This window comes from Benincasa hispida, chromosome 4 (genome assembly GCF_009727055.1).
Source record: "Benincasa hispida cultivar B227 chromosome 4, ASM972705v1, whole genome shotgun sequence".
NCBI lineage: Eukaryota > Viridiplantae > Streptophyta > Magnoliopsida > Cucurbitales > Cucurbitaceae > Benincasa > Benincasa hispida.
Window position 1 is genome coordinate 56,807,394 of NC_052352.1, and position 25,084 is coordinate 56,832,477.

General features: G+C 33.2%; 1 protein-coding gene across 1 annotated transcript; it reads left to right on the plus strand.

The window, feature by feature from the left end:
* Positions 1 to 11,389: 11,389 nt before the first annotated feature.
* On the plus strand, positions 11,390 to 16,336 carry LOC120076730 (vesicle transport protein GOT1). The gene is made up of 7 exons (XM_039030627.1): positions 11,390 to 11,626; positions 12,428 to 12,509; positions 12,784 to 12,875; positions 13,007 to 13,087; positions 14,081 to 14,178; positions 14,257 to 14,332; positions 16,064 to 16,336. The coding sequence occupies exons 2-7, from the start codon at positions 12,482 to 12,484 to the stop codon at positions 16,094 to 16,096; spliced, it is 408 nt and encodes a 135-aa protein (XP_038886555.1). The 5' UTR covers positions 11,390 to 11,626; positions 12,428 to 12,481; the 3' UTR covers positions 16,097 to 16,336.
* Positions 16,337 to 25,084: the final 8,748 nt, after the last annotated feature.

Consider the following 25,084-nt stretch of genomic DNA (forward strand, 5'->3'; position numbering starts at 1 on the left):
ATTTTTTACCTAGCAAAAGGAAATATTTATAGACAATTTCAGGGCAGCGTTGCAACGCTATAGTCAAGCGTTGCAACGCTCACTCACGCGTGAACTTTTCAGTCGTCGGTCAAATGTTGTAACATCACAATGCTCTAAAGGAGCATTGCAACACTATGCTATTGTCTTACAGCGTTGGGCTGAAGCATTGCACGGTATTGTGATGCTGTGGGGGTATTTTGGTCTTTTAACATCCATTGAAGCTTAGGTATTTCAAATCTACTCCAAATCGTTGTAAATTAGTCCCGATTAGCTTCAAATCCCTGATTCTACCTCTTGCTTGCTCGTTACCTACAAAATAGAGAAATAAACACATAAAATCCATTAACGAGCTCGCATTAAGCTAGGAATAATAGCTCTTTTTGAGAGCTATAAAACACCCCCAACTTAATTCTTGCTCGTCCCGAGCATGGTAGAAACAAATAATCAAACATTGTATAAAACACTCAAAGACATGCTAGCTTAATTGGCTAAGTTGTTACTCCAGTCTCAACAGTCAGATCGAACGAAAGTTGTAATAAAAAACAAAATTCAATTATGATTAATTGATGAAGAACAAGTTTAAGAATGTTCTCTATCTAAATATACATAAGTGAGCCAAGAGTTTTGCTAGTTAAGTTTGCACAGCCCGAGTTTTAAAGGTTCTCATCCCATTTTCCCCTAATTTGGTTTGGTTATCGACCCTGGACATACCATACTTGCAAAAAAAGGGGCAACACTAAGACAAAGGTGCCTAAACTCACACACACAAAAACATAAAGGGCATTTCTTTTACCTAGAGAACTAGCTTTCACACTCCATCGTTGGGAACCTATCACTCTTTTCTCGCGAGCCCTAACAGGACACAGCAGAGGTAGCTCTTTTCACCTCTATCCATGCACACGCACACTATTTTTTTTGCAGGCACAACGGTTATGCCTTTTTTATTTTTTTATTTTTTTATTTTCATAATTGTAATTAAATCGTTTTTCTTTGTTTTTCTTTCTCTTTATTTTTATTATTATTATTATTATTATTATTATTTTCATAGGCCACTTTTTTATCCACTTTGTCTAGTTTTGCTCTAAAATAAGGACAGTTACTCTTAAGTCAAAGGTGGACCTTTCGGGGTGACAATGGAAGTACAAACCAAATAACCCAATTCTAGGCATGCAAGGCTTTAATGTCGCAAAAGAATGACTTAAAAATGCAAGTGACAAGAAGATTTTTAAAAATGGGCTAAAAATCATGTTCATGCAATCTTAACGTTCCTTCATGCAAGTTTCATTACAGGAAGAGTGCATCATAGACTATCATGATAACAACAGAGCAAACATGCTAGCAAGGCAATAAAGACACACAGCATAGTCCGAGCACAACGCTCAAGGACCTCAAGTTAATATATAAAAAAACTACCCAACGAGTACCCCAACCCCAACTTAAAAACATACATTGTATCCAATGTATTCTAAGTAAAGCTCAAGAAGAATGAAAACAAGGGAACAAAAAATCTCACCTGATAACAATGTCTCGCATCAGCGGTGGTGGTGGTGTTGCACTTTCCTCCTACTCAGAAACAGATAAGGCTCTGGAGAGGCCTCCAGAAAGGGAACACCATAAAAAAAAACTACAAAAGAAAACCACAAAACAAAGAAATTAGCAAAACTAAAATAATAAAAGGAAAAGGAAGGAAAAGAAAAGAGACAACTGAGAGCACACAAAAAGAAATAAAATAGAGTAAAAAGAAAGAAACAAGCCTAAATTGGAATCGGGAGAGTCTGGGTCCCTCTAAAGGCCACTCTGGAAACTGATGCTGGTGTAGTAGAGACGATTCTCTTCAACAATGAAGTTCAATGTTCTCTTCATGCACCGCGCTCGACACCTCATCTTCTCCTCGTCATTGGAGATCTACACCATGGACCTCCGACACATCTTGGTAATCAGGCTCAGGTGACCTACAGCTAGACCCGTGTTGTTGGAACACCACCACAATGACGGATCGACGCCTTAATTACACGACCGATGTTAATGGGCATCCCCTAAATAAGGCAATAAAGGAGTTTGGCCCGGTCCCTCGTGATGTCATGAGACGCAACACTGACATCAACTGGAACACACAAGGCGTGCTAGATCTGACCAGAGACAGACATAATCCGTGCTTCTAAACCTCAGCGCACTCAAGACCTAGCCCACTGAACTTCTGGCCCACACAAGGTCTGAATAACTCCTCTTTAGGGAAATTGCCCGGAGTTAAACCTGTCATATACTCATCATTGAAGTCACGTAAATCGTAGACTTTGTTGATTCGTGATGATGAAAAGGGAGCCCTAACGCCTAACTGAGCGAGTTATCCTTGGTCTCGTCCATGTTGGAGTAAAACTCTCCTTGACTGTAGGTACAAACCGCCTCACCAGGACCGTCGGCTAAAGATTCCCCACCCTTGTTCATGGATCTGCTCAGTAATGTGATGGTAATAGTTAGCCTCTAGGCTCAAGGCTCTCTCAGGAACTAACCTCCTAGAAGAGACAACATAGTTCATAATCTATCTAGGGCTTCCCTAGAACTAAATCGAGGATGGTTGAATTCTGGCGCGGGATCTTGCCCACTAGTGCTAGCTTTCATTTCTAACGTCCCTTCTAAAAAAGACCCATTTACATAGCCATTTTTTTTTTTTTTTTTTTTTAAAAAAGGTTCACAAAATTGGTTCCTAGATAATATCCAACACCCTTCTTCTAAAACTCACCAGAACCTACCCCCAACTTCCAAAAATTACTCAAAATTTCAACCTGCATGCAGAAAAACCCCACACATTCATATAATTTTCAACAACTTCTCAAACCCGTACAAGAACCGAGTAACACATAAGTAGAAACATATTTCTTCATAGCCATACACTAGAAATAAGCAATAAGAAATAAGAATGACCAAAGATTCATAACTTTTGAATGACGAAATCTGAAAAAGGAACTCAAGAACTTGCTAGATCTTGAATGGACGAAAAACCCACAAAACTTTTGACGGATTCAAGGGAAAACCGTGAAGGGATGGGCGAAAAACGTGTGAAAGGTGAAAAATAGTGAAGAAATTCGAGGAAAGGTGAGAGAGTTGCCTCGAGGTTGAGAGAAAACTAAAGAAGATGAAGAAGAAAGGGAGATATTATAGCATTTTAACGCTGTTTTGTCTCGCAACATTGCGACGTTGTGCCCTAAATTCAAAATTATTTTTTTAAATAAAAAATTAATCTTAAAATAAAAATATCTTCCCTAAAGTTAAAAAAACGAAATAATAAAATAAAATAATATCTATGAAAAATTAGAAGTAAATAAATAAAGTTTGGCTGCCTCCAGGAAGCGTAAATTTTTAACATGGTTGCTCGACATGACCCATCCCCTGTCAAGGTACAAAAAAATTCTCGTATTTCTCTGGTTCTTTCTTAGATGAGTCGATATAGCCTGACAAGGTTATAAGGGTTCCTATCTTTTGAATCGAACCAAACAAGTCGATTTTTTTATTTTTGATTTTAAAAAACGGTGGAAAAATAAAGACTCTAAAACTAACACAACTGAAAAGAAAGACTCTGACTCAACTGACCGTGAGGTGAAGGCAAGTAAAATTCAAGAATAAAAGGAATACCGGTACAATGAATAGGGCAAGGCTTGGGAGCCTTTAACTCTTTTACCTGAAATCCTTCCAAATTAAGCTCATGCTCATGCTTAACTTCACTAACTCGTTCTTATTGTGGTAGAAGATAAACATCATCGTTCGAATCGATCCACGCATATTCCATCACAAGTCGATCTCAGTGCCACAAACACGAGATGACTCTAAATGATTTCCTGCGCGCTTAGAAAAATCATTAGTGCGTTCACATATTAGATAATCTAATGCCTTACCTTGCTCTAAAATTTGAGGGACTATTGGTCTTGTGGGATCATCTATGCTCATATCTCCACTGCTCGCCTCGGCATCCTAAGAAGGTGTTTCACAAGACTCCTCCAATTTCCTAACAGATTCAGCAATTTGAGCGATTTGGTTACTCAAATTTTGAACTTCAGTTCTGACTTCACGTTCGAAACAAAGGTCGTTCTATTGGAAATTGATAGTAGTAGGGGTGTTCCTGCACAAACTCACTAGAGCGATTAGAAAGTTCCCTAACTATATCTTCTAAAGAAATACCTGCGTGGGAGACTGATATGGCATTGGCAACGGTGTTTAGCCAGCCAACTCCCGAGGAGAATAATATCTGCATTTAGGCCTGTGCGAAATTTGAGTGCATATTAGCCAAAACTCGCACAATAGAGGTTAGTTAAATTTGCCCTCTAAGGCCACGAATCTCTCGTACCTCTGGTGATTCCAATTGCTCCGCATATGGAAGACCATACTTGTTAATATTTCCTACCATAAAAGAACAAATAGACACAAAAAAAAGGAAAGTATGTATATTTTTTATTTTATTTTATTTTATTTTTGTTTTTAAAGTTTACCAGTCAATTTTAACTAAAAGACATTAATTGGCTTGCCTCCCCGGCAGCGACGCCATTTTCTATTCAAACTCGGATCGGTGTTGTTTTAATTCCCGAAAAGGATCGAAGCAAAAGAAAATTTATAATATCACCAAACTACTCCTATTACTACTAAAACATAGCAACAGTGGTAAGTGCGGGGTCGAACTATAGAGAAGCGAAGAATTAATTTCTTTTGTGTTAGATTTGACTGCGGGAAAAACAGTAAAAACGGGGTTTTGGTTTTGATTTATAAAGATGCAAGAAAAGTAAACTGCAAAGGATATATGGAATAGTAAAGGACTCGTTAGTTCTCAGATCAAGTGCTCATTCGATGTAAATTAAGTCATTGTTATATACCAAATAACTAATATTCGAATTATGCATGCATAGCTACTTGATTTGATAAGAACTAATTAATCTCTACAAAGGCCGAAAATCAATTAATAAAAAACCAAATTGAGTGTCCTAATCCATAGTTGAGGCTGGAAAGACTATGCCCTAACTAACCTACATGCTCCTAGATGCAATTGGGTCCTTAACGACCATAAAGAACTAGAAATACATGCATGAAGATCAAGGATTCAACTATGTTGATTAAGTGTTAGGAAAGCCATGTTCAAATAATCAAAGTATTTCTTTAAATCTAGATTAAATATACGATGCAAGGATTCAAGGTTAGCCTATATACCTATGCTCATCTAATTTGTGCTACAGGGGTAAATTCAAAGCATGAACAATTACTAGGATATGTGCGAGCTTGAATTTAGCTAGCAAAGACATGCAGTCGTGATAGGGTCGTCAGTCCAACACACAAAAGCAAGTCTAATTCATGCAAGATTAAAGAAGACATAATTCTTAATTGAAGCGCAAAATTGAACACCTAACTCATTAAATCACAAAGAACATTTAGTCCAAGAACTAATCGAAAATTACCTCATTGATTCATAGACAAAGCAATGGGGTACAATCTGATACAAAATCACAATTCGAAAAAATAAATCTAACCTATGATACTGAATACATAGAGGAAAAAGAGAAAATCAAGGCCTCTCCTCGGTCTCCATGAAGAGTTCGACGTTTTTAGAGCCTTTTTCTATATACAATTCAACATATTTTTTACTAGGAAATATTTATAGAAAATTTCAGGGCAGAGTTGCAATCTCACTCGCGCGCACGCTTCTCATCCATCCATCAAATGTCGTAGTGTCGTGACGCTCTAAAGAAGTGTTGCAACATTATGTTACTGTCTTACAGCATTGGGCTGAAGCGTTGCATGACATTATGACGCTGATGCTGAGGGTATTTTGGTCTTTTAACGTCGCTTAAAGCTTGGATACTTCAAATCTACTCCAAATCGCTTCAAATTAGTCATGGTCAGCTTCAAATTCCTTATTTTACTTCTTGGTTACTCGTTACCTACAAAATAGAGAAATAAACACATAAAATCCATTAACGAGCTCGAATTAAGCTAGGAATAATAGTTCTTTTTGAGAGCTATCATAATCTTACTACTAGAACCGCCTTTGTGTCAGACGATAAGATTAAGGATAATTTTGTTGGTTCTGAGATTAAATGAACTGTTTAAAAATAATATATGAGCATGTGATAATATGTTTGAAGCATGTTATATGTATGAGCATGATTTAGAATTTTTACAAGGTATATTAAGAGAACGATTGAGCTTGGGCCTAAATTATTAGATAAGTACACTACCACTAAAATTTCATAGTGCTAGATGGAAATTAGATATATGTTGATGTACATATTTTCATGAGATTTATTTTTGGATGTATGAATGTATGTCATGTGATTTATCATGAAATTCTGAATGATCTATTATGTGAATGTTTTAAGGAGTCTAATGCATGAAACAAATGTACTATTCATTTTTACGAGATTATGCATGCTTGTCTAGACTGATCTGCATGTTATTATTTACATGATTTTATAGGACTCATAAATAGGCAAATGTTACATGTAATATGATCTTGGATGCCATTCTTTTCCTTTCCAACATTTGATTTATTTGAGTACATGAAAGTGATGCACGTCTAGGGGCACTAGTGCGTGAAAGAGATGTACCATGTGTACGAAAGAGGTGCATGCTCAATGGGTTATGTGTATACGAAAGAGGTATATACATAACCATGTGTACGAAAGAGGTGCATATCCCTGCATCTATAGAGAAGACCTGGGGTGTATGAAAGTGATGCATTCCCAAAGGGTTCAATGTATATGAAAGAGATATACATCAGACCTGATGTGTGTGAAAGTGACGCACGTCTAAGAGAAAGGTAAAAGAGTAAGCCAATTAATAGAAATCTTCACGCCCCACTAGTATAGAGTTTCAGTTCACGTAGCATTTATTGGACATAAATGCTTAGCCTGACCCCGGTAGTGGGGTTACTTACTGTATACTCATCCTTTCTCATGTTTATTTTTCAGGTAAGGGTAAGGACGTGCTGGCGAATGACAAGCAGAATCCGTGATTGAGTTACTGAGACCAGTCATATACTTCCACTCATGTTTTCAAGATTTTTCCTATATTTTAGTTTCTTGTCTTGACATTTAAAACCCACAGTTTTGTTATTTGCATTTTTTAGTTTTAAGGAAGTTTTCTAGTTTTATTTTATGGCTTTATGGGTACCTTGCTATTTGAATTTCAGTTATTTAGCTTTTAATGAAATTAATTATTTTTCATCATTTATTTGGTTTTTACTAAGTTACGAAAAGATATCAATTTAAATTCCATGCATGCATGTCTATTGTAACGATCTAGCTTAAGTCCTAGGGAGTCGGGTCGTTACATGACCTCTGAGAAAGAACTGACTCAGTGTTTTGGGCCTTAGCCTTGCCTTTCCAAGGATCATATATGAGGGTTAGGTCAATCACTCCTCTTCCACCATGCTAGAAGGAAGCATACTTTATCATGGTCTCCACTTGAGCAACAAATTGGGTCATCACCGCCTGGAAGCTGGACAAGATGTTGGAGGCTAGATTTGCTTAGTGTGCTTTTGTTTGGATTTTACGCAGCTTTCCTGCCCTCATAACAATGTTATGCTTTAGTCGTCCTATCTTGCAATGGTGTCTTACCTCATGAGGTTTGATTTTCCATCACATGTGTCACCTCTTCCTTGATTGGATTTTCTCATTTGAGCCTAGGCCTTTGAGCCATTAACAAGGTTGAGTTTGCTCTAGTGACATAACCTTCAAGCTTGATCAACTAGATTGACCTTGGTAGTGTTAGGTCGACTGCTGTCATTCCCACATATAATGTCAAACCTTGGTGCTCAAATTTTGTCTGCATTCTTTGTAATTGTAGGCCTATGTGGCCTTGAACTTCAACCTGCTTCTCTCGGTCTTGTCTCACTTTCCAAGTTGACCTGCATAAGAAATCCTCGCACCAGTGTGGTGATGAGCCTACCACATTTTGATGACTGTTCATGGAACGTATAGTCCAACTAAACACACAAGTAAGGTCAAACTCTCATTTGGAGATTACTTACTCTTCTCCCTTGGGAGTCGTCGAGTGGTATTATTTACAGGTCATTCCTCTGACACTTGCCTCTAGTTATATGTAACATCAACGATGTAAGAGTTTTTTCTGGCCTCGATGTTATAGGGTACTAGGTTGAGCACAACTTGGTTATTTTTCAATTGGTATATATTTATTGGATCGACTGGTTGGCCCAAACTTTGAGACACTTGACTTTTCCTTTAAGGGCATCCATTCTCTTTATGTCTCATCTTGGTACCCTATGGATTTAGGCCTGTCTGTGAGCTTTGGGCCTTACTTTAGGCAACTCTCAACAACCTCATATATCCATATAATCATCAAATAAAAGGGACAAAAGGGAAAATAAATAGTTTCCAAGCCTATTTTAGATAGTATAGATAGATTGTTTAAATTAGAAACTAATTTTTGACTCACTTATCAAAAAAATATATGAAAACATGAAATACAATCATGTTTTTATTGAATCTTTGTTTTCATTTTTCTTTACCAAATATACCATACAAATTTAGGAAAAATACCTTTTTGATTCCTAAATTTTGGATATATTTTCCATTTAGTTTATAAGTTTCAAAACGTTACAAATTTAGTTCTTAAGTTTTGAGTTTGTTTTCAATTTAGTTCATAGCTTTCAAAATGTTACAAATTTATCTTGAGGTTTGACTTTTGTTTCTAATTGGTCCATCGATTTCAAGATTTATACTTTTAACGTTGATTATTCACTAAATATTCACTTCTATCTATGACATTAATGCTTACTAATAATTAAAAATAATCATTAAATGAAAATTTAAAATTATTCTCATTAACAATAAAAGATAATGAAATTTAATTAATTATAATTATTTAAATTAAGGGTTTTTTTTTCAAATGTAGAAAACTGAAGTAAAATATTTACAAATAGAGCAAAATTTTATTGTCTATCTACGATAGACTGTGATAAACTATTATTTGTGTCTATCTGTAGTTTATCGCGATCTATCGCATATAAATTGTGATATTTTGCTATTATTTGTAAATATTTTCAACAATTTTGTCATTTAAAATAATTTTCCTTAAATTAATTAGTAGATATTAACACAAAAAATTGAAAAATGTGTATAAACCGAATAACTAATTTGAAATCCAACTCAAGACTTAAAAACTAAAAAGTGCAACATTTTGAAATTTAAGAACCAATTGAAACTAAACAAAAACTTAGGCTCCGTTTGGTAGCTATTTGATTTTTTGCTTTATATTTTTTAAAATTAAGCCTATATACACTACTTCCACCTTCAAATTTCTTTCTTTTTATCTATTTTTTTACCAATGATTTAAAAAACCAAGTCAAATTTTGAAAATTAAAAAAAGTAACTTTTAAAAACTTGTTTTTGTTTTTGGAATTTGACTAAAAATTCAACCATTATACTTAAGAAAGATGCAAATCATTTTAAGAAATGAGGAGGAAATAAGTTTAATTTTCAAAAACCAAAAAATAAAAAACGAAATGGTTATCAAACGGACCCTTAACTACCAAAAAAGTATTTTCCCCCCCTAATTTTTTGGTTACCAAACTGACCCTTAATTACCAAAAAAGTATTTTTCCCTAATTTTTTTTAACACACATATATATGGGGTATATGAGATTAAAAAAGAACCATCTCGACTTGGTTTTCTACTGGTTTAGTTCACTCTCTTTCTTGGATTAATTGCACATCCAACCTATTTTAAAGGCCCAAAATAGCAAATGACCCAGTTTTTTTTAAAAAAGCCAAATAACATTGATGTCATGGACAAGTGAAGTTATAAATATGCCATTTCTTTTTTCCTCCTTCCTTCGCATGATTTTCTTCTTCTCCTCTGGCTGAATTTCATTCTTCTCTAGGCAACTCTGACCAATTATGCGCAACCAACGTTTGAATCTCGGCTCTACCCTTTGAAGCGCGATTCTGTACTTCGAATGATTTGGGAATCCTAAAGAAGATTAGGGATGATGGGTGTTTGAGAGTTGAGGAGTTGAAGCCATGGGTATCGATTCCAATTCAAATAATGATATGTGAGAGCGAAAGATGAAGTGATCTAATGGAGGGAGAGCGAGAGTGAGACGTAGTAAAGAGCAAGAGATAGAGAGAGCGCAAAAGAGCGAGAAATATATATAGAGAGAGAGCGAGATATATATATATAAGCGAGAGATATAGAGAAAGAGAAAGATATAAAGAGAGAATGAGAGCGAGATGTTTTTCCACATGTGTGCGAGTATATTTTGGTAATTTCACTCGAATTTGACGTCAGCAAAGGGTCATTTGGTTTTTTTTTTTTTTTTATAATTTTTTTGGGTCATTCAATATTTTTTTACCCAATTTTTGGGCCACCCGTACACAAAATCCTTCTTTTTTCATCACTATTTAGGAAAATTGTCAGAAATAACACGTTTAAGTTTTCACTTTACAAAATTAGCACACTTATTAAAAAATCATTAGAATAGTTTTTCTCGGTCCACCTCGCTCGAGATTGGCCACTGAGATTTTGTTTAAAAAAATATTTTTTTCTAACTTATTGATTGTTTTGAACCTTCTCGGTATATCTCGCCAGAATTATACACCGAGATTTACTAATTTTTTCAAATGTTATGTAATTTTCCCAAATCTTTCCAAAATTAAAAAATCACACTACCAAATATTACACAATTTGGAGAAATTTGAAAAGATAATTAGTAAATTATTTAGATAATCTGTAGTTCAATTTAGAAATTCATGTAATTATGTGGATCTCAGTGTTAATCCCAGGCAAAATAACATCGAGATTTTATACATTTGAGCTTTCTCGGTGAAACTCGGACATAATTAACACCAAAATTCGATATACTTGAGTTTTCTCGGTGAAATATCAGGTAAGATTAACATCAAGATTTAGTATATATCCCAAATCTTACCCAATTTTTTTGCAAAATTTGATTTTTTTCCAAAATTTAAAAATGACAGTGCAATAATCAATTTGGAAAATCTATTTTGATAATTGGAAAACCCATTCGAGATTTGAAAATTCATACAATTGTGAAAACATAAACCATGCTAAAGATTGGAAAAATTACGAAATAATTTAATATAATATTTAGTAAAGAAAACCGAATTTAGAGAAAATTTGAAAAGATATAAAATTTGGTATAGAATTTAAGAAGACTACATTCTTTAAATTAACAAATGTCGGTGCGTAACCTCGATATACTGAAAATCTAAAACAATCTATTGAGTTAGAAAAAATATTTTTTAACTAAATCTCGGGCAATGTTGGGTAATATGACGGAGAAAAACTATTCTAACATTTTTTTAAAAAAAGTGCTAGTTATGTAACGTGAAATCTTAAAAAAGATTATTTATGATCATTTCCCCACTGTTTACTCCGTTGCTTCGTTGCTTAATCTGTCTGAAATGGAATTTAGGGTTCTTGTTACATCGCATTTCGACGTCTCGCTGTGAATTACAATTGGGAAACTGGACGAATCTGATCTACAAATGTTCGGAAGTCCCAACCAACCCATCTCGGAGCTCAACTCTGTCCTTCGAAAACCAATCTATCTCGGAGCTCACTCTGTCCTCACTCAAGTTGAAATGTAACAATTTCTTTTCACTCTTCGTCGATTTCTTCTTCATCTTATTTTTCATGTTTTACGAACTACAGTATGATAGACCTGGAAAGCGTTTGATTTAGAGGGGATGGGATACTGGATATTTGCTACCATTTGGTCCAGTAATTCAGTCTATTGCTAGGATAGAAGACTGTGATCTTACAGTTGGAACACACGTTACACACAATTTGAACAATCAATCGAGGGAGTAGTCTAAATAGGTGCTAGATGTTTGTCAGGCTAATGACTTTAAACAGTGGTGGGTATATCGTTGATCAGAATCTTAATTAGGATTCTAGATTTTAACAAAGATGGACTCTGGTTATAGAATTCAAGAAGTATTTTCATCTACTTTCTGTTGTACTTCCTATATGGGATATATTGTATGACTGTGAGGAAATGAACTTTATGTTGTCTGTGTATGGCTGAAGTCTGCTTGCAGAACAGTTTCTGGGTTAACCATTGCTCAATTTTGAACTGTAGCTAGGCAGGGGGTAGGAAGTTAAATTAAACGAAACCAACTCTATCATTACTCATTAGTCTTGGGGAATTGGTTCAGTGCAGAAGTTCTACTTATTTCTTTGCTTTTAGTCCACAAGCTTTTTCATTTCTTTATATATGTTATAACATGTTCTAAGTATTAGTATCGATAGCTGACTCTTGCGATTTGTTGGTATCATCATACCAGGTTTACTTATTTCTTACTCTGTGAATCGGTATCTGAATTTTGTTAACCCCAGTTTCTCTTAAAAAATGTTAGTTTTTGTTGTTCCTTAAATTTGGCAGCTGGTGCTTCTCTGTCTGACTGCCAATTCGAGTGCTATAACCACCAGTCACACAATGGCCTATGAATTGACTGAGCAAAAAAGTGAGCATTATATTGCAATTTATTGAAGCTTTAATGTGCTTCACTCATTTCTCCTTGGTTATATCAGGGGCACATCTTTTTAGTATTATATAGCACATCTTTTTAGTATTATATATTCTCAATTCTTTGAACATAGAATGGTCATCTTGAAAAAATAAGTTCATGGAGTTTCTTCTCTGTGTTGGTGGCTTCTTTTAGAAATTTGAGCATATGTGCTGTTGGTTTGGATCTGCAATATAAACCAGCTAATAGCTGTATTTTCTTTGGAATGCAGGAGTTGGACTTGGGCTGATTGGTTTTGGCTTATTTTTCACATTTTTGGGTGTAATCCTTTTCTTTGACAGGGGGTTGCTTGCTTTAGGAAACGTAAGTCTTTTCCATAGTTCGATGTTGCTTTCTGTAGTTATTAGGATCCGTATGATGTCCAACTTTTCTGATGCTTTTGTTCTCACGTTACCCCATCCTCTTTTATGTTATTAAAAAACATATTTTATCAGATATTTTGGTTAATTGGAGTGGCACTTTTACTTGGTTGGCGTTCTACGTGGAATCTATTTACCAGTCGAGCAAATTACAAGGTATTGCAAAGTACTTATCATGCCAGGAGGAGGTTTAGTCCCTTGCTAGGTTCCATGCCTCTCCTTAGGTTTTGTTTTTGTTAGATTCACCTTCTTTGTTTTACTTTGGCTCATGCATGTGTTGCTCTTTAGTTATTATTTATTTATCTTTTCAATATCCTTGTATTCTTTCATTCCTTCTCAATGAAAGCTTGGTTTCCATTAAAAGGAAAAAAGAAGGGACACAAAGTACTTATCATGTTAGATTTAATCTTGGTTTTACATTTGACCTAGATTGGACGATGTTATGGTGATAGAATGGCAGGATGCCAAGATGGTGGCATCAAGCATCATTAGTTAATTGCAAATGTTAACCATATAGATTTCTTCTAGATTGTCACGTAAATTATTATGAGACCTTCCAAAGCCTATAGATTTCTTTAATTTTGTTTTAGTGGCTTCCTTTTGGTGCTTTCCTCAATGATCATGAAATCATTTGAATGTACATAAATGAATGTTGAAAGGTTTTGGTGAAAGTTGAATAATTGGATAAAGGGTGCATTTACATAAATGAACATTTATGTGAATGCACAATATCGTGAGGCTCATTACTTCAACTAGTCCCCGTGTTCCTTGATGCACTTATATAGATATGGATATTATTTTTTGTAAGGATAGATATATCATCTTCCAAAGATACTTCTATTTCGTTATTTGTCAGCATTCTTTTTATTTAAGTTGCCCCATTTTTAATCATTACCAACTCGAGAGTTTTGTTTCAGTTTTTGTTTTTGTTTTTGTTTTTGTTTTTTTTTGTTTTTTTTTTTTTTGCAATCTCTTGACCTTCAGACTAGGGAGGATACTTAGTCATTTCCTTCCACTTTCTTAATAGGAATTGTCTGTGAAACCTTTGGTGTCAGGACACTACATTTCAAAGAATGAAGAATAAGGAACAAAAATAATTGTATATGTCGGAAATGTCGTGGAGTTGAAGTATCTTTTATGATTTTTCAGGGTTCTGTATCCTTTCTTCTCGGCCTCTTCTTCATTTTTGTTCGCTGGCCCATAATTGGTATACTCTTGGAGATTTGTGGCTGTTTTGTTCTCTTTGGGTTAGTGTCTCATTCAAATTTGAAACCATGCCCTTAATATCAGTAACATCTCTCTTACACCCGATGTTTCTAATGTAGTGGTTTCTGGCCCTCAATTAAAGGATTCTTGTACCAGATTCCAGTTCTTGGATGGATTCTTCCATACCCCATCATGGTAAGCTTTAGTTACATTGTTTCATATGCCTCTTAGATTTATTAGTTCATATGTCATGTCTCCCTGAAAATGATTTATTGATTTATTAGCATAATTTGTTCATGGTCAATATTGGCCATTACTAGAGGACAACGTTATATACTTCCCCTCATGGTTGAGCTGTTTTTTTTTTCTTTTTTTTTTTTTGTTTTTTTGTTTTTGTTTTTGTTTTTTTTTTCTTTTTTAAATAAATTTGGTTTCCTGAAATTAACTTTTGATGATTTATCTTTTAGTCATACTTGAGAGCTATTTGCTAATCACAACAGCCATTTGAGTTTGACTGCCTCGATGAGATTAAAAAATTTTGTAATTTTCCTTGAAATTACATAAGGAGAAGTAAAAAATTTCCTTCTCTTAACGATTTAAAATAATTTTTTTCCAAAATCTCCCGACGTCTTTCTATTGTAGATTGTGTTTCTGTCATTGAGTCTAATTATTAGTCTAAGATGTTTGGTATTCAATAAAGTCTTGATATTTAATATTTTAGATAGTTCAATAGATGATGCCAAATACGTTTCAGACTCATGACTGCTTGATTATGTTGAAGAGCCTTTGCTACTGTCTCCAACCCTCCGTGTTAATTTTCTAGGATCTTATTATTATTATTTTATTAAGTTTAAATGAAACTATTATGGCCAAATTCCACACCGCTCATTAGGTGTTATTAGTATCTACAGATTTTCACAATTATTTTCTCTCTTCTATGGCCTTTCATTGTAATTGTTAAATGTCTCTTTTATGTAGTTTTATTTTGTATTAGACTCTTTTTTATATTGTCCATTTGTTTACATCTGTTTTAGAGAAATGTGATATTTCATAATTAGGCATAAAACCAAAAGATAGAAAAGAGGTCACGAGGTGATCAAATCAACACATTCATAATACTGCTGGAATTTACAGAAAGATGATCCAATTGACTGCCATTGATTAAGGGAAAAAAAAGTCATGAAAAAAATAAAAAAGAAAAGAAAGAAAGAAAATTTAGAAATAGTAACATGAAAATGTGTTAAGAAAGTCCAAAAACACTTTATTTTTATTATTTTAATTAATCATTTATTTTTTCCCTTAGATGGAGAAAACTCGGATGCCTTTTCTCTAGTTGTCAAGTAGGCGCACAAAGACTTAGAAAGTAGTGACTAGTGAATTTACAGCCTCCCTAGACTTGTCGTCTATTAGGGTCCCGTAAGTTAAGGCAGATGACACAACCTACATGGGAGATCAGCCTAGTCTTAAACCTGTCCAAAAGATGTCTCCTATGGTCAATGCCTCACTTCAAAAATACCCTTTATTTTGTTTTACCTCACGATTGGATCAATTTTTGACGTGGAGGAATGGGGATATTGTCTATCCTTTGAACTTTTTGCTAACAATTTGAATTACTTTGGCCCTATTTGATACTGACTTTGTTTCCCTTTTCCCCCCTAATTTTGGGATTAAGTGGAGTTATTATCTCTCTCTCTGTTCTTTTCTCTTTTTATGCTCATTTTGAGATCTTAGCCAGATTATAAAAGTACATAACACATTGTTTTAACACTTAAGATTTAGCTTTGATGTTAAAATTATTTTTGAGACCATAGTTAAACAAAGGTTATTGTCAAACAGAGAGATTTTCAGATTTTCTTCTATGTATTGTACCCCTCAACGATTAGGTAGTTGGTCTAGCTCTAAAGTGCTGACAATTGATTATTCCAGATTCTCGAAAGTCTGTGGAGAGGCTCTGGTTGATCGCTTCAAATTGTTAAACTTATGTTCAAATAATAGTTGACAACACGAACTAATCCGATTGTAGATGTATTTCATATTCTTATGTTGCATCTGAATGGAAAATTCTGAAGGTTAGTACATTGATTCTCTGATCAAATTTTTTCAATTCTTGATATAGCTTTTATATGTTGTTTAGAACTTCTTAAATGTGTATATGTACACTTTTATTATTATTATTTTGACCTTCTCATTTTTTTGGCTTTTTTTTGGCTTTTTTCCCCCTTCTTTTCCCAACTGTTGTGTACCAAATCTTATTTTTAGAACATTCTTCCAGTTCATTCACATGGCAGGCTGTTTGGTTATATGGTTTTTGAGGTTATTACTTATCAAAGTTTGTTTGTTCACTATCTAATATTTGGTCACTTCTCTCTCTTCATATTATTTTTGTTAAAATCTCTTTGGCTTTTGATTAACAGGTGCTGTTTGGATGTGTTCTTTATGGAATGATTTTTAACCTTTCTTTTTACCTATACATTAAATAGTTCATAAACAAGATCTTGATTCAAATATATTGTATTCGATTCACAATAAATCAGAACAAAATGGTTATTTGTTCTGAGATTGAACGAAGATTTGAACCTCGAACCGAAGAAGTTTGAATAGAACTTCTTTTTGAACATCCCAAACCCTTAACTACCTCAGCTCTTGGGAGGCAAGAATAATGATGACCAACATTAATAACTATCATGGTTGGAGAAGTGCTTTAGTTTTGCATTTATTGTTGAACCTCCCAAAAAAAGTCATGTGGTTTTGGGTTTTAATGTATTCAGCTGCAAATTGTGGGACCAAAATTGATATGTAGAAGCAACATCCTTGTGGTTGAATGCAACCAAGCAATTGATTACAAACAAGCACAGACCAAAATGGTGCACCTACATCTTTGAATTAAATTCCTCCATCATTGTGAGCAGATGAATCTCTCTGTTCATGGCTGCCACTTTTTTTCATACTAAAATGTGAAATAATTCTTTTAATCCGGTCTTGTAGGCATAATATTAAATTTCCATTGCCTTGTCGATATTTCTATCGATGTTTTTACGTTTTTATGGGTTCGATATCGGCATGAGCGGTGAATTGATATTTTTATTGTATCATAAAAAAATCCATTAAACGTAAAAAAATAAGCAACAAAATTTCACTAATGTCCATCGAAATAATAGATAATTGGTATAAAAATCATAAAATGTTTATTTATTAATTTAAATCTATTTTTTTATTTTTTGTTTTTATAATTCTTCCAAAAATGTCCATCGAAATCGACATTTTATCGATATTTCTATTGAAATTTTTGTAAAATTAAGACCTCGATACTTTTGTGGAAATCAACATTTTTAAATCTTGTTTGTTGGTAGGCCAAAATTTTGTTCATTGCTGGTTGTTGAATGAAATGGTCCTAAAGTATAAAACTAGAGAAATTAAGTGTGGTGTAATTGCTCAAATGTTCCTATTGAATTAGGATTGAGTCACATTAATGTAATTTGATATTAAATAGACACTTTTCAATTTGGTTGGTGGCAATTATGGGTTAGTTTGAACTATAAAAACAAAAGTCAATTACAATTCTTAATTAAAAAAATTGTTAATTATGGCTATTTCCAAAATGTATTCTTCAACTTTGCTCTATATTTGAAAATAATTACCCTTGAAAAGATTTTTGTATTTTTTTTATTCAGAGAACTCTGAAATTTTGTATTTTGTTTAATTAAAATCTCTAAATTTTCAAAGGTTACAATAATACCCTTAAACTCCAAAAAAAAAAAAAAATAATAATAATAATAATAAAAAAATGCTCTTATTTAACGTTAGTATGGCGAAAATTGTTATTACCTTTGAACTTTGTATATCGTTTCAATAACACCCTTGGACTTTTAAAAATTTATTGATATCCTAAACTTTTCAAACAAGAAAAGAAAAGATAACAAATGCTCTCATTCTTATAGTATATAAACGAAAACAATTTATTTATATTCCATCACCTTTGTTGTCTACAATTTTCTCTATTTCTTTTGCTGCTATCTATGGCCTAACACATTCACACTTTTCTTTCTACCTTCTCTTCAATACCCTCTCAATTCCCACCTTCCATTCTCAAATCTCTATATTGAAACTAGTAAATAAACGGATGAAGCTTTCTCAAGTTTGAACATACTAAAAAGTATCTATATATGAAATTTCAACACCCAAACATTTAAGTTATCCTTAGTTAGAATAAAATGAATTAAAGAAGTCATAGAAAATATACTATTTTTTCTCATTTGTCGAATTCTTACACTAATTTCTTCAATTATCAAAGAGGACCAACAACTTCAAGTTCAAATCTCACATGGACCCAAAATAAAAGTCTCTTTTAAACTTAGATAAATTTAAATGTTTTCCTTTCTTTCTTTCACTAGCTGTCCTTTGACTTTTTTTTTGACTTCAAAATCGATAGTACATATACTATGCTAGTTGAGCTACGCTCATGTTGGTTATAACCAAAATTCTTAAAGGGTCTTTTATGTACATCAAAATCCAACCTTATTAACTTCCACTCAACTATAATAACTACATTATTGTTATAACATTTAAGTCTTAAGGATTCCTTGGTAGTTCGATTAGTCTCCTTTTCTTCGTGCTACAATATACCTTGATTGACGGGGTAGTTTCAGAGATTAGGGAATGAAAAGAAGGGGATTAAGAGGGTATGAAGAAAAGAGAGAAAAAAAGAAGGAAAATGAGCTGGTGTTAGGTCATACATTGAAGTCGATTAGAGAGAGCAAAAGGAAGAGAGCGCTGATAAGGTATAAATAAACAATTTACGTCCATGTACGAATGGTGTAAGAGATTTTTTGAGAGCTCAAGGGTATTAATGAAACTGTTGAAAGTTCAAAATTATTATTGAAACGAGGTATAGATAACGATTTATGTTCATATACACTAAGGGTAAAACCATTTTTGAACTTTTTTTGGAAAAAGTTAAAGGGGATTATTACAACATCATTTGAAATTTTAATGGTGTTACTAAAATAAAGAAAAAAGTTCAAGGGTATTTTCTATTAACCGACTTTTTTTTATTGGAGATAAAACCTGAAATGGTGTGACAGTGACATAGGATGCATGGCCGTATTTGGGTCCTAGTTTCCATTTCGAGCCAAATTTTCCAATAGTTTTTCATTTGAACATACAGGGGATTATGAAACAAAATAAAAAGTTCAGGAGTATTTTTTATATTTTAATATTTTTTCATGGAAGTTAGGATCCGAAATAAGTGTGACAACAACCCGAGATGATGTAGCAGTGTTTGGGTCCTAATTTTACATTCCCAGCCACCACCACACCATTATAGGTCCCAATTGTCATTTAACCTTCTAACAAATTTCTAATCCAATAGTAGTTTTGAAATGATTATGAAAGATCAAGATTAGTATTACGACTTTAGAAAAGAATAGAAGTAATTTTGACCCAAAAGACAAAGTTGATGGATATTTTTTATAACTTAGTATTTTTTTTAATAGGTAATATTATTATACAATAACAAAAGGGATCCCACAACCTGGGATCAAAGCATCAAAGCAAAAGGAGCACCTATAAAGACGCCCAGTGGTGAAAAAACAGAACCAACAAAAAGGACAAAACGAACAAATAACAAAACATCTAGAAGAACAAAAGACACCCATAATCTAGGGACCTCAGAAACTGAACATACAGAAGTAAAGTTTCCAAACAAAGAACGAAGAAATCAGACAAACTAGATAAGTCCACGAAGATCAATCCACTACCCAACTCAACTCCACATCCCACCCAGCAACACGATGAGACGAACCCAACAAGCGTACCAAACCCTCCCAAATTTCACGCCCAAACACATAGTCAAAAAACAGATGATCCCTGGACTCTACCTCACCAAAATAGAGCAGATAAGCATTGTCCACCGACTGATCTCATTTCCTCAACCAATCTCGAGTGCCCAACCTATCCTTCACCGCCAACTAGACACAAAATGAATGCCTTGGAATATTATCCCCAGACCAAACCAAACAAGCCCAAGCCACCCTAGGACGCCTAGGACGCAAACTCTCCCACACACTGGCAACAGTGAAATGATCATTACCATTCGGAACCCAAACCCAACTATTCTCCTCACCCACCCTTGGAACCACATCCTGAACCAAACCCCACAAATCACACAATTCCAAGATAACAAAGGCCAATGTCAACAACCATCATCAGATAAGAAATCGGAGAGTTTAGCCTCACGACAACTCGCAACATCATAGACCACCCCCTCCCCATAATTCTCCAAGATAGACTGCATAGACAACTATGGATCCTACCAAGCAAAACATCTCCTCTCATTACCAACTTGCATCTTGACCAGTGGCTTAAGCCTATCCTGACAACATAATATCGCCCTCAGACTGCGCCTGCCTCAACTCCGAGCGAATTAGCCATAAAGATCGCCCCCGAAGCACATACGCCTCTATCCAAGCAACTCATAAAGACCCAGAACGCACTAGTAATAACCATAACAATATCAAAATAGCTGCCACATTCTAGGAAGATGTGTGGTGAATACCCAAACCCCCTTTAGATTTCGACAAACAAACATCATCCCAAGCAACACACACACCCCCTCTACCATCAGCCCGCCCACACCACAAGTACGCCTGTAAGATAGGATCCACCTCCTGCCCAATAGAAACAGGCAGCATAAAAACGCTAGACCAGTAAACCTGGAAGCTCTGTAACATTGATCGGACTAACTGCATGCGCCCTACAAAAGAGAGATCTTGCAGCCTAACTCCTAATTCTCGCAGTAATCTTCTGAATCAACAACTAGTATTTTTCTAAAAATGTAAGACAAAAGACCATCCGTTACAAATGGGTCTGCACAATTTTTTTTAAGCAAAATTAATTCTAATGGATTACAAATCTCGAACTACACATCTTGTGTTTATAGATATCAAAGTCTCCCTAATTTTTCTAAAGAAGGGGTCGACTATTGCACTAATAGCATAAGTGAAATAAAATGCTTATAGAGTTCAAGCTTTTTTTTTTTTATTTTATTTTTTATTATTATTTAATATTTGTGAGTGTTTGAGCCTTTGACAAATCTCATGAGACAACCCGTTTGACCTTATAACATTTTGGTGTCAACCAAACTTGTAGGATATTAAATCCTAGATAGGTGGCCACCATGAATTGAACCCAGATCATGAGACAATGCTCATAGAGTTCAAGCTTCAAACATTGTAGAAGTCAATCTAGAAATCATACAAAAGGTAACCATTAATATATGAAATTAAACTAGCATCTTAGGACCCGTTTGATAACTTTTTTGTCAGTTGTTTCCATACTTCTGCTTCTCATTTTTTGTTTGAGAAACAAATTTAATTTATCTATCTTGTTTCTAAAATTAGGGTTGAACTTCAGAAACTACATAAAATAGTTTCTCCATTTCGGTTTATGTTTCCTATTTATTATTATAAGTTCTTAATAATAGAATATATGTGTCGTCTTCTTCGTTGGTCAAGGGATGTGCCTGCTTTGATTGTCTTGTAGGAGGTCCTGGTTTAATTCCATGGTAAAACAAGTTTTTATTTTATTTTCTTATTTCTTAATTTTATATTTTATATATTATTTCAATTTTTTTAGTTTTAGAATGTCCAATATATACCATATATATTACTTTAATTTTAACTAAAAAAAGCTTTTCTTTTCTTATTTCTTAATTTTATATTTATATTTATATATTTTATTTTTTAATTTAAAAATATCTAGTGTATACGAGTGTGTTTGGAACACACTTTCAAGTATTTAATTTAAAAAACAAGTCATCGTAGAATTAGAGCGTTTGACAACCATTTAAAATGATTTTTCAAATGTATTATAATTAATTTTATAAAAAATATTTAAATAAAAATGAGTTTTTTGAATTTTTTTTTCAAGTAAATCCAATCTAATCAGGCCCACATTTATATAATAGTTTAATTCTAAAATTTAAAACTTTCAACACGAACATTTATATATCATTTTTAATTTGCATTAATTTTTTCTATGTGTATATATATTATTTTAATTTTGCAATATATAATTTTTCATTTAAAATGTATTTAGTCCCCCTTAAACATTTACTAAACCAATATAATTGAATGAAATCTGAGTCGTCATCATTTAAATTTGACAAATAACATTGTCGATTAATTTTGGACAACATTGAAGGAGTGAAACAATTTATTATTGTTGTTAATTTTACATTAAAACTTACTTGTTGTTGATAATATAAAACTTTTGATAGTTGTATTATATATATGTATATATATATATTAATGTAGTTATAATTTTTTTTTATATTATATAACTAAATTATATTTAAACTTATAAAAAAAAGTAAGAAAAAAAATACCAGAAATGAAAGTTTTTTTTTCCTTTTCTTTTTCAAAAAAAAATAATTATCAAACATATTTATGTTTCTAGTTTTTAAAAAATAGAAAACATGAAATAAGAAACAAGAAACATGAAATAGAAACGTTGCCAATTGTGACCACTAACCAATTACCATCCACGATGAACATAACTTTTTTGGGTCATACTCTTGGTACTACTTGATCTCTTGAAGGTTACTCTCTATGTGAAAAAAAAATTACGTTTGTGGACTAAAAACAATATGGGATTTTAACCTACCTTTGTTTTAAACTAAGCTCTCAAATTAGGGTGGGTAAAAATTTCCCAATACATACTCTGATCGAAGTAGGGAATCCCCAATTTGATTCGGGGATGGGATCAAATCGGAGACCCAAACCGGGAATGCATGGGGAGGATATCCCGTCCCGTCTCCAACCCCAACCCCGTCCAAAATATTTTTTTAAATTTTTTAAATACATATATTTATTTGTATGTATGAATATTTATATTTACTTTTTATACATACATATTATATATATAAACAGTAGGCTTTTTTTTTTTTTTTTTTTTTACTTTTTTTTTAATTTAATTTCATAATATAATTTTTAACTTTTTATTAAATTTTAAAATAAAAAAATAAAAAAATATTTTTATTATTAATTTAAATAAATAAAACAATAATAATATGAATTTGTTACCCGAAAAGTATACAATTTTGATATAAATACAAAAAATTATTGATTTTAAATAAAAAAAATTAAAAATAAAAATAAAAGATGAGGAATTTTTCCTCACAGGGACCCGATCCTCGAATGGAGATTCTCCAACCCCGACCCCGACCCCGACTCTTCAAAATGGAGAATGGATAGGGACGAAGATTAAAAATTTCCACGAAGAGAGAGATGGGGAATGCTTCCCCGACCTCGCCCCACTCCATTGCCAACCCAATCTCAAATAAGATTAGAAAAATTTCGTAAACAAAAATTTCATTAATGAATTGGGACTACCATATATCACTATGTCCTAACCATGATCACTTTGATAAAGCATTGATTTTTAATCACATATATCCTTATAGAATTGTTCGACCTTGAACTCTCTAAAAAGTTAATTATCAAGGTCATACTTGATAACCATTTAATTTCAAGTTATTACTTCCATCCTATAGATTTCTTTGTTTTGTTATCCACTTTATAATCAACGTTTTCAAAATTCGAGGTACATTTTGAAAACTAATTAAAAGAAACAGTTTTTAGAAATTTATTTTTTGTTCTTGAAATAAAAATTCAAATGTTTCTTTAAGAAAGGCAAAAATAAAGGCAACAAAATTAGACAGAAACAAACACATTTATTTCAAAAATCGAAATCTACATCAAACGAGGTCTAAATGTTTCACAAAAAAATCGAATAAACACATAAAATCACTATCATAATGTCCTTGAAAATAAGAGCTATGTTAGAGATGGATGGATGTCGAGTCACATATACAGTGTTGGAGCTGTTAATTTTATTAGGAGGAGGAGGGGAAGAAGGAATAATGAAGTGGAAATGTGTAAATGAGAAGAAATGAATGTGAAAGTGGAAGACAATAAAAGGATAGGGAAGGAGTTAGGTGGTGAATGAATAGCAAATATATTATGTATAGTAGAAGGAATTGAAGAAGTTGATAAAGAGGGTGCAGCCATGCAAAGAGAAGACAGTAAGTCCTCCAAAATACGAGGTCTTTCATTCAATTCAATTCCCACTTTGGAAGGAAATTTTAAAAAAAGAATAAAAAAAAAATTAAAAAAAAGAAGGGCAAAATTAAAGGAGAGAGAGTGTCGGTATGGAGCAGTTAAGGAACATTTAAAATCCCATTCAATTGGGTTCATGCCTCCAACAACAACCAGAGAGAGATGTAGAGAGGGAAATTTTTCGTACTACACAAGTATGAAAAATCGAGTGATCAACGTGCTTTTTAAAAATAGAGTGAGATCGATTGACATTAACATGGAGTCCACTAAATTTATGAAGAAAAATTTTAAAGTGAAAATAAAGGGAGTATGATATTCGAACAATATTACTGGAGATTTTTTCGTTGTGAGGGAGAGAAAGAGGAGAGGAGAGGAGAGGAGGGAGATATGTTAATAGAGAGAGGAAAATTTGTATATTATGAGAGAGTATGAGTATGGTGATTAACTTTTCATAATCCATCTATTTATTGTATGTCACGTCAACATGTTTTTAGAAACAGAATGAGATTGATATTAATGTGGAATTCATTAATATTTATGAAGATAAATTTATAGTGTGAAATAAGAAGAGTGTGATATACTAACCCTTCTTTTGAACTCGAGAAAGTTGAAGAAATGATTTTAAATCATGTGATTTAAAATTTGGGAAATGATTTAAAATTAATTACTTTGTTTGGAATGAGGAAGATTTGAAATGAATGTATTTAAATTTTTTTGTTTGGATAATAACTGAAAAAGAAGAGAAAGTGAGGGATTTACTAATATAGGCTTTTAACTGTGATGTGTTAATTGAAAATTAGAATATGACAAAGGTAAAAGTAGTTTTCTTCTA